This window comes from Psammomys obesus, unplaced genomic scaffold (assembly GCF_907164565.1).
Source record: "Psammomys obesus unplaced genomic scaffold, mPsaObe1.curated_primary_1811, whole genome shotgun sequence".
NCBI lineage: Eukaryota > Metazoa > Chordata > Mammalia > Rodentia > Muridae > Psammomys > Psammomys obesus.
Genome location: NW_026596039.1, coordinates 24848682 through 24859685, shown reverse-complemented (window position 1 = coordinate 24859685; position 11004 = coordinate 24848682). Strand labels below are relative to the sequence as shown.

Here is an 11004-nt window from a genome sequence, read left to right as displayed (position 1 = left end):
ACTTTATACCACAAACATACCTTACACCACACACACACACACACACTTTATACCACACACACACCTTACACCACACACACACACACACACACACACACACCACACACACACACACACACACACACACACCACCACACATACCTCATACTACACACACACAATTACCACCACCACCACACATACCCCAACATATACAAACACACATTCCACACCACACACTTGGATACCACACGCATAAGCCAAATAAATAAATGTAATTTTAAAAAACAGAACCAGCCAGCCTAATGTGGCTGGTATCCTGATGAGGAGGGAATGAGGTGATCAAGAAGCAGGCTCAGAGTCTGAAGAACACTGCTGGCCTATGAGTGGCAGCGAGCAGGGACATGCAAGCCCCATGTGGGGCAGGCTGATGAATTCTCAGCGGGTGGTAGAGGGAAGTGACAGAGTGAGCAAAGACTGGAAAGGGCAGAGCAGACCCACATACCTGTGCACACTGCGTGCACTTACGTGCGTGAGTGTGTATCTGTGGCAGGACACTTCACACAGACGAACAGCCAAGTGGCAGCAGAGTGCCTGAGTGAAGGGACACTGACGGCCCAGAAGCATTGTTTGCAGCTGGATTTCCAGCCAGTCCCTAATTTTCCTTTATTTTTCTTCCTTTTCCTTTGCTCTCCTCCTCTCTCTCCTCCTCTACTGTCTCCATGTTTTTCCTTCTTAGAAGAAACAAGCAACTGCAAAGAAGAAGGTGGGTGGGGCTGAGTGCTTGATCCTCCTGTGGGCCATTAGCACCTTCCCTCTGAGTGAGGTATAATGTAGTACCTGAGAAAAGTTCAGAGTTCAGATGAGTCAGCGTCCGAGTCTTCTGGAGCATCCATAGCCCTCAGCCACCCTCTCCCTTCTGCTCTGTTCCTCTGTGTCGAGGTGCCTGACACACTGAGGTAAGAAGTGGCGTTCTGCTTCTGCAGACCTCCGAAACCTCCCTTCCCCCACCTCTGAAAATGACTGGGTAAGTTGAGTGACAGGTGTGTGTGTCAAGAAACAGAAGCAAGTGTCAGGGGTGGAGGAGATGGTGGAGAGCTTGTGGTAAAGGACCTTGGATTAAGCTGTGGGCTAGAACCCTGTAGCTAACCTAGTAGGCACACAGGCCTGGACCTGCTCCTAGGCCACACAATGGGTGTGTGTCCCTATGGGTGCCTTGGCTCGAACTGACTGAAATCCCACTGCTCAGGAAGATCACAAGTTCAAGGCCAAGGAAGGCAGCTTAGGAAGGTCCAAGGCCTACTTGGAACTCATGAGAACCCCTCTTCAACCAGGTGTGCTGGCACACATCTTTAATCCCAGCTTTCAGGGAGGCAAGTGCACGTGGATCACTGTGAGTTCGACACCAGCCTGGTCTACAAAGTCCACAACAGCCAAGGCTACACAGAGAAACCCTGTCTCAAAAAACAAAAACACAAAACAAACAAACAAAAAGCCCAAAAAACAAACAAAAACCCCACAAAGCAGAAAACTAAAACAAAACAAAAAACAAACAACAGTAACAAAAAGAAACAACAACAACAACAACAAACACCCACAAAACAGAGAACTAATGTCAGAAAAAAGTGGTAGGATAGCTGGATATCATGGTCAGATGTCAGTAGGGACACAGAGGCACAAGAATCTTAGGTTACAGGCTGGATTGGACTGAGTAGCCAATTAGAGGCCAGCTTAGGATAGTGCAACTTTATCTCAAAAATGAAACAAAAAATGAACAATAATAACAACAAACCACTAGTCATGGATCCTTTAGACCTGTGGTTCTCAGCCTTCCTAATGCTGTGACCCTTTAATACAGTTCCTCATGCTGTAGTGATCCGCAACCATAAAATCATTTTGTCGCTACTTTATAACTGTAATTTTGCTACTGTTATGGTTCATAATATAAGTATCTGTGTTTTCTGATGGTCTTTGGGGGTCCCTGTGAATGGGTCATTTGATTCCCGAAGGGAATCCTACAGGTTGAGAACTTCTGATTAAGAGGTAGAGAAAAGTTCAAGGTTAGCCAATGCTACATAGCCAGTTGGAGGCTAGAGCTATCAGCAATGTCACCAAGGAATTATGATTTATAACAAGCATTGAAAGTCTGGAACTGAGAATATGCAGCTGCAGTTAAGAGGTAAGTTCCTGGGTTGCTGAGTTAGCCGAGAAGGAAAAGGTACTTGCTTCCAAGCCTGAGGATTTGAATTTGATCCTGAGTAGAGGAGAACCAACCCCTGGGAGTTGTGTGTTGACTAAAAGAACCACCAAGCAATGAGTTTTAGGAGATTATGAGAACTCCATGGAGCCCCAATATGAAGGAGAACAGGTCCCGCAAGATGGTTCCATGGGTAAATGTGTCTTTGGAGCAGTTTGATGAGCTATAGTCAATCAGAACCATGTAAAGGTTGGGGAACAAAACTGACTCCACAACAATACAACAAATACAGAGAGAAACTGGTGAGGTTCCCACAGAGTGACAGGTGGCGTGCTAAGAGGGTTTTTCCGGTGTACAGGTTAGACTCAGTGCAAAAGGACAAATAATTCACCTGGGAGAAATGACCCACATGGGGGAATATGGCTACAGTGTCGAGTGTAAATAATTCTAACCCAGGAGACAACAGAGGCACAAGTTTGGAGTGCCAAAGGGGCAGGGGCTTCAGTATTATCTGTCCTTCTCGGCATTTGCCTTTAGTGAAGTCTTCTCCAGCCACCACCACGGCCAGGGCGCTTATGAGGAGCAGTGGATGGAGCTTTTGGAGGTGTGCCTATATGATGGTGACCTTCCTCTTCGTGTCCTACAATAAGGGAGATTGGGTAAGAAGGATGCTCTCTACCAATGGAGGGAGGAAGGTGAAGAGAGAGAGGGATGGGGTGGAAAGGGAGAGAAGGAAAAGGCATCACAGGAGGCAGGAGTCTACACAGAGCTGAGCAGGGGAAGGTAGGAGGGAAGACCGTGGCCTCCTTCCTTTCTTCTCACTTTTTACTTGTGTGTGTATGTACACAATCACGTGGAGGTCATCGGACAGCTTTAGGAAATCAGTTCTCTCCTCCTACTGTTTTAGAATTAATATGCCTCCCCCAGTGAGAAATCACTAGCACACTTCTTTTATTAATAAAGGAAATTTGAATAATTTATTTGAATTTGAATAATTTGAAAAAAATTTGAATAATACATGTACAAGTCTAGCTAATGCCCAAAGAGGACCTGGCCATGAATAAGAGATTTTTACTAACTTATATACACCTTAGGTGTATGCATTTCACATTGTACCAGACATAGGGTACACTTTGAACAATTTAAACAGAGACTGGAGATTGCAAGTCTGGCCACTTAGGCAGATGAGAGATTTACACAGCCAGGATATTGCCAGAATTGTTTCTTAAATATATTAGTGTTGATTTCTTCGAGTGGTTGTTACCCACTTGCCAGAATTAAGTTTTTACTGATAAGAGCAGAGATCTTAAGGCAGACCAGGACTTAAAGATGGTAGTGACCCTGCCTGCCCATATCATATTCTTTAATGTGGGGGCTGTTTGTAAGTCTGGGCTGTCTCCTTTTGTTATGAGAATGGAGCCTAATTGGAGGTCAATCCTGGTTAACAAACATTAGCAAACGTTCTCAACAACCCTAAGCTTTAAATATGGCACAGAGTGAGATCTGTGTACCAACCTGGTGAGTACACTGCCTATCTCTCCCACCATGCTCCATCAGCTAAATTCTACTGTGTAACCTAACAAGCCTTTGAGTAAATCTGCTATAGCACTGGCTTTACTACTTCAGTTGACTGACATCGTTCAGTCTCAGAGACTGAGCTCAAATTGGGCTTGGCCACAAACTGCTTTTCTTAAAGAGCCACGTCACTCACTAAGAACTCTGTTTCCTGTGAAATGCCACTTTGTCGTTCTCTCTCTCTCTCTCTCTCTTTCTCTCTCTCTCTGAAGACTCTTTGGTTTTTTGAGATAGAGTTTCTCTGTGTACCCTTGACTGTTGTGTAGACCAGGTTGGCCACAAACTCACAGAGATCCACCTGTCTCTGCTTCCCAGAGTGCTGAGATTAAAGGCATGTGACATCACATCTGCCTACAGATTTATTTATTTATATGAATGCTCTGTCTGCATGTACATCTGAAAGTTAGTAGAGGGCATCAGACCCCATTGTATAGCCACCATGTGGTTGCTAGGAGTCGAACTAAGGACCTCTGAAAAAGCAGACAGTGCTCTTAACCGCTGAGCCATCTCTACATCTCACTCAGGGGAGACTTAAGGACCAAGTCCCCCCATCTCTGCCTGTTGAATCTTCTTGCTGACTCAAGGACAGGGGCTCTATTGTATGCCAGGATGACCTTGGATGACCAGGATGAAGTTCTGCTGGCTTCCTCCTCCTAAGTGCTGGTGTTATGGGCAGGAACTGCCTCATCTAGTTTAGGGGATGCTTGGATTGACCCAGGGCTTCATGCATGCCAAGCTAGCACTCCACCAGCTGAGCCACACACCCAGCCCATCAGAATTGAGAAATGAAACCTGCTCAGGACACTGAGTGTGGAGTGAATTTTTAGTGGGAAGCAGAGAGACAGGCACGGGTCAGGCCAGGGGCCATGCGTGGCTGCAGACATAAGGAAAATCCTGCTAGATCTGCTAGACCAGTGGTTCTCAACCACCGTAATGCTGCAACACTTTAAGACAGCTCCTCATGCTGTGGTGATCCCCCCAACCATAAAATAATTTTTGTTGCTACTTTATAACTGTAAGTTTGCCACTGTTATAAATGATAATGTAAACATCTGTGTTTTCCAATGGACTTAGGGGATCCAGGGATGTCGTGACCAACAGGTTGAGAATGGCTGGGTTATACTCTTTACCCAAATGCTGCTCACGGATTGGGTTTGAGGACTGAGGGAAATAGGGAACCCAGATGTTGATCTGGAAGCTCTGGTTCTCTCCTGGGTCTTCCACACGACTCTGAACAGTGTCTGGAGACTTTTTATTTTATTTTCTGACCTGAAGGTGCCCATAAAATTTAGTCAGAGACAACCTTCCTGTTCCACATGCAGTGAAAGTGACCCAGGTCAAAAGGTCATCAGCATTTGGGTTAGAAACACTGAGTGGGAGGTGGCAGGACATATGAAAAGTGAACAGGCTGGAAGCTGAGGCAGAACTCAGAAACACAGATAGGCTGACCAATCACCAATACCCCAAAAGGGAAGGAGGAAGGAGGTGGGAAGAAAGGTTGTTGGCTATTTTGTTTTTGTTTTGTTCTGTTTTGTAATTTTGTTTTTCTTTGTTTCATGTTCACTTTGTCATCACTGTGGTCTTCCCCAGTGTTACTGCCACTATTGTAACCCAGACCTGGATTTGAGGTACTGCATGGCAGTGAAGAGGATTTCACCTTTTGCCAAGGGTCAAGTTTAAAGTTTAGCTTTAAAGTTCTTGTTTGGTTGGTTGGTTTTGTTTTTGAGACAAGGTTTCATTGTGTAGCCCTGGCTGTCCTGGAACCTTTAGACTTCTTTAATTACATTTTGTTATTATTATTTGGGTTTGTGTGCATGAGCGTGTGTCTGTGTATTTGTGCCATGGCACACATAGGGAGGTTATAGGACAGTTTGAGGGACAATTCCCTCCCTTCTACCACATGGGGCTCAAGGACAGAACTTAGTTTTCAGTCTTAACCTGTGGAGCCATCTGGCTGTGTCCAGGAAGCTGGTTTTAGATACCTAATGTCCAAGGTAGGGTTTGGAAGCTCAAAATTGGAGTCACAGAAGTGCACAGAAGGTCCCAAGTTTATTCTTTACTGCAGGAGAAATGACGTGTGTATTCCCCCTCCTTTGCACGATATGTAAATTAAAATGTAATTCTAAGTGGAGTTTTTGCTTCGTTTTGTTGTTAAAGAAGAGAGCTAGGGAGACGGTTCAGAGTTAGGGTCTTGCAGAGGACCCAAATTCAATTCCTAGCAACCACACTGTGGCACTTGCCCTGCCTGTAACTAACTCCAGCTACAGGGACCAAATTCCCTTTTCTGGCCTGCAAGGGTACCTGCAGGTACCTGGCCTGCAAGGGACATGCCCACCCTCCCCCCACATAAGCATAATTAAAAATAAAATAAGGGCAAGAGAGATGGCTCAGCAGCACTCACACAGTGGCTCACAACCATCTGATCCAGGAGACCTGACACCCTCTTCTCGCCTCCATGGACTCTGCATGCATGTGGTGCACTTAATATGCACATGGACAAATACACACGTAAAACAAAAGTAAATACTTTAAAATAGTTTTTAACATACGGGTGGTGGTGGTGGACGACTTTAGTTTCAGCACTCAGGGTTGGGGTAGGCAACAGAGGTACACAGTTGAAGGCCATAGTGGGAGCCAATCGCCATGAGTTCTGAGGGAGGTGACGACAGCAGGTGCCTTTGGGGAGGAGTGTGGTGCCAGATGGAGATAACATGAAGGCTCGGGGGTCTCGAATAGAGTCCTATTGGGTGGTTGGGGTGCTATGAGGCGAGGGGTCTGAGAATATATGAAGATGTAAATAAGTGTCCAACTGTGTTTCTCCTCCTTTCACTTCTTCTTTAGAGACGACCCCTGCTGTTCTTTCTAGTAAACCCGCTCCATCTCACTCAGCCTTGATGTGCCCTTCCATGCATTTCATCTCCAGAGGAAGCTCTTCCTCCTCGGGCCTGTCAATCCAGGAGGCCCGCAGAAAGCCTCTCTGAGGACCATGCCGTGAGAGGGCCAGGAGAGCAGCTGAGTGAGCCTCTGCAGGGGTTTCCCCAACACCTTCTCTTCTGGACCATTTTCAGCCTTGCTTTGCCATTTCTCTAATTAAATGTACACTAGTGTATTGGCTAAGTGTTTCTTCCATTCAAGGAAACACAGCAAGTTAACAAGGGGTGGAGGAGATGCTAGGAATCATCTATAATTTTCAAATAAAAAATTCATTACATTTTGATTCGGTGTGTATTGAGTGAGCACATTGTGACCCTGTGTGTCTTAGCAGCAGCATCTTTATCCACTAATCTGTCTTGCTGGTCCCAAATACAATTCAAGAGCAGAAAGGTCAATCTCTCTCCTTTTGCTTTCAGGTGTTGGCCGAAGCCTGAGTGTACTTTTAGACTCCCTGACACTTTGGGCGTCCTTAATCTCTTTCTAAAGCTTCTCTCTCCTGTATTACAGCAGCATGGCTTTCATCCTTTCATTCTTCATTCTCTGCCTCCCTTCCAGCTTGCCTGTCCTGGGGTTTTCCTTCTAAACTGTAATAAATGGTCCTGAAGCTTCCACTTGCATCAACATTTCACACTTGAGCTTCTATCTTTGGCCCTTCTTAGCTTATGCTATTAATGAGACTAATAACCCCAAGATGGACCCTGACTTCCCCCTCCTCCTGTATCATATGATGTCTCTGCGGGGACTCCCTATGATTTCTGTTAGCACTTATTTCCTGTCTTTTGTTTTTGTTTTTCAAGGCAGGGTTTCTCTGTGTAGCACTGCTGTGCTGGAACTCACTCTGTAGACCAGGCTGGCCTAGAATTCAGAGATCTGCTTGCCTCTGCCTCCCAAGTGCTGGGATTAAAGGCGTGTGTTTATTTACTGTCTTTTAATTCTTTAATTGGCAGAGAAAATGAACCCATATTCCTGTACCCCTAGATAGTATCAAGGTGGATGCAGGAGAATCAAGAGTTGAAGACCATTCTTGACTACAGAGTGAGTTCCAGGCCAGCCTGGAATGCATGGGAATTTGTCTCAAAACAAAAACAAGAGGATGGAGAGATGGCTCAGCAGTTAAGAACACTTCAATTCCCAGCATCCAAATGGCTGTCAGTAACTCTAGTTCTAGAGGATCTAACACCCTCTTTTGCTCTGCTGGGTCTGCACAATATGGTGTACTTAAATTTGTGAAGGCAAAACACACATATAAAATAAAAAAATAAAATTTAAAAAAAAGAAGAAAGGGGTCAAGGCTCTATACCGGTTCTACGAAGAACTGTATCCTTGGCAACCACACTAACTGGACTCTTAATAAGTGTGCATCACTTGTTAAGTTACCGCTTAGATGAGAGGAACAAGGGTGCTCATTAGATAAGGCAGTGTCCCAGTTTGCCTTAAGAGTCATATCTGAAGGAGAAAAAAAGTGAGTGCAACATACTGGTGCACTCTGCTCACTTACTATAAAGCAGGCAGCCAGGCCCAACGTGAGGGTTTACATGTACAGATTGTTGCACAAATGCTTTCCCACCTCACCCCGCCATGCTGCCCAGGGCCTGTATGAAGGTCATGAGAATCCTTGTAGGATTCTGGTTCAACTTGGGCCAAGCCCAGGGCCTGTTCACATCTGCCGTTAGGCGGCGCTGTCTTATGACGTCCTGCGCCTCAACAGAATGCAAAACTACAACTCCCACAAACCTGCACGCCCAGCCTTTCCCTCTGTTTCCTCTTTCCTAACAAATTACACCCCAAGAATATCTGGAAGGTGTTTTTAATCTCCCAAATCATTTCTTGATTCAGACGCTTCTGCTAACAAACTCTGTTTTACTGACAAGCAGACCTCCCGCCTGTATGATTCTTTGACACTACAATCCCAGAGATCGCTGGGCCGCACCAAGCCTACAAGTTGGGTTGCCTTGGAAACGGCGAAATGCTAGCCCTCGGGAAGGGTGTTGGGAGTGGGAGTAGGAGAAAGACAGTGCGTCTGGCAGAAGCAGGATTCCGATTGGTGGAGAGGCTATTTGTTAGCTTCCTTTTTCTTTTTCATTTCTTCTTCTTCTCCTCCTCCTCCTCCTCCTCCTCCTCCTCCTCCTCCTCCTCCTTCTTCTAATTAGTATACACATTCTAAGTTTATTTATGCCATTTTTCATACATTTTTTTCATGGTGTTACTCTTTACCGCGCCCCCGGCCTTCTCCCCAGACTCCTCTCCCACCCTTGTATACTTCTACAGATAGGCAGAAGGACACATTTCAGAAGGGAACAAGTTCATTGAAACGTTCCCTCTCCTTATTTCTCTTGGGTCCTTAAAGTCTGGGTCAGCTGGGCAGTGTTGCAGCTTTGAGCATACAAGGCATATTAGGTATGTTCCCGAGGGTCCAAGGGGTCTCCTGAGTGTTAAGTTTCAAACCCAGGACAAGGGCTGAGGTGCCCTTAAGATAGCAAAGTGGAGCTGGCCACAATGTTCTCCCAGCATCTTTCAGTCCCTACTTATTACAAGGTCTTCCTGGCTTACCCCGCCCCCTACCTTAAACTTTTCCAGGCCAGGGGCTGGGCTGCCCTTTCCCCAGATGTCCTTCCTTATAGAATCCAACCATTTTGGTTACTGGGTCCTTTCACCTACTCTCTGTATCCTTCTGCTTTCCTGGTCTGGCCCTCCTCTCTTCCCTTCTCCCTCTCCTCACATGGCTTAAGGTCATGTTCATTCTGGACTCTCTCCGATGTCCCTGACTCTGACTATGTCTCCCTTTTATCTACAATAACCCTTCTCCTCTATTGTACCTAGGAACAGCCATGTCCTTTCCTTTTTCTTTCATTCATTGGGAAGTGAATACAATCTTTTGTGTCCCCTCCTCACCTCTCCGGTCTCCAAGATAATGGCCTGTCTCATTCGCTGGTGACATCATAGTTCCTCCTGAAGAGATGGACAGACTTGGAAAGGGTTGTGAGAATCTGAACTGCACTTCATCTTTGGGTCATTCCACTCTGTACCCCCATTCTTGGGTTGTGGCCCTTTCACTCTCTCTTGGTTTCCCCTTTAGAGAAATGATGTGTAGAAGTTAAGCTCTGTGACCCCACTTTCTAGTTCTGGGGCCTCAGGTAAACATAGAGCCTCCGTTTTCCACCTTTGAAATGAAATTGTAGTCTTTGCTCAGTAGTGTTGAGAGAACTACAAGACCTTAAGAACGGTGCTCCTCATACAGTGACTGCTCAGATGTCACGGCTGATGCTCATCACTGCCTTGACTGAGGATCTAAAGAAATCACTTTCTTTCTTCCTCTGGACACTTGGTGTGTTCACACTCAGCTTGGTGCAGCTGCCTTGCTTTCTCCTGTGCACACAGCACTGCTAAGAGATGGTGTTTGGTGTCAAGTCTGTCCTTATCCTGGTGATTGTTGTGTGAGTCATTCCTTGTCCTTCACTCAGCCTTTTAAGTCTTAACCCCACCCCCTTTCGCTCCTAGGTGAGATGTGAGATTGCTCCGGAAGTGCTTGGAGTTATAATTTCACAAGGTAATAATTTGATATCATTAGGGTTGCTCAAGGACAGGCCTTTCCCTTTTAAGTGAGATTTCTGAGATTCCTAGGAAATTTCAGGTTGACAGCTTGGGAGGGAGCAAGACCTTAATTAAGCAGTGTTGAATTGCGCGAGAATTCCCGCTGGCCAGCTAAAGAGGGGCTTCAATCAGACTCCAAGGTGGACCGCTCCTGTTCTTTCCCACGTGTCCATCATCTTTCCCCTGGCTTTCTGAACGGCCACAGAAGAAAACCTGTCCTCTCCTCTCAGGGTCTCCAGACAGGCGACAACGAGGGCGGAAAGGCCCTTCCTTCAGGTTCTGGGCGTGGCCATCCACAGTCCCTTTCCAGTCGCGGAGGCTGGAGGTGAAAGCTCGCGATTGCGCGCGGCGCGAGGCGCGTGGAAGCCCACTGTCCAGGTGTCCAAGGCGTCCGCGCGCGCTGTGCAGATTAGTGAGGACTGTGGCCTGCGCTGTCTCCGCGCTACGTTCACCCCTCGGCGCGCCAGGGGCGTGGCTCCGCGCTCCTGGGGAAGCCCGGGGGCGGAGCCTCACTGGCCTACGTGTTGCTCTCCGGGCGGAGGCGAGCTGCCCGGAGGGGACCCCCGCGGGTCCGGAAGGCGAGTGCGCAGGCGCGGGGCCTCAGTTGCTGTCAGGCTGAGGCAGCTGTGAGGCGGAGGCCCAGCAGAGAAGCAGGTGACTTCTGTGCAAATGATTTATGTCGTGTGTGTGTGTGTGTGTGTGTGTGTGTGTGTGTGTGTGTGTGTGTG

At 46.8% G+C, this 11004-nt stretch overlaps 2 protein-coding genes across 2 annotated transcripts in view; both read left to right on the top strand.

The window, feature by feature from the left end:
* Eddm13 (epididymal protein 13) overlaps positions 1 to 6617 on the top strand; it is a 30186-nt gene extending 23569 nt beyond the window's left edge. Inside the window, exons 9-12 of the mRNA XM_055621920.1 lie at positions 719 to 745; positions 2714 to 2835; positions 5342 to 5379; positions 6593 to 6617. Coding sequence (XP_055477895.1) covers positions 719 to 745; positions 2714 to 2835; positions 5342 to 5379; positions 6593 to 6617 — 212 coding nt within the window. The remainder of the gene's footprint in view (positions 1 to 718; positions 746 to 2713; positions 2836 to 5341; positions 5380 to 6592) is intronic.
* Positions 6618 to 10823: 4206 nt separating this feature from the next.
* The window catches only part of Znf667 (zinc finger protein 667), a 19530-nt gene continuing 19349 nt past the window's right edge, over positions 10824 to 11004 (top strand). The window contains exon 1 of the mRNA XM_055621910.1: positions 10824 to 10930. The gene's annotated coding sequence lies outside the window, so the exon portion shown is untranslated. The remainder of the gene's footprint in view (positions 10931 to 11004) is intronic.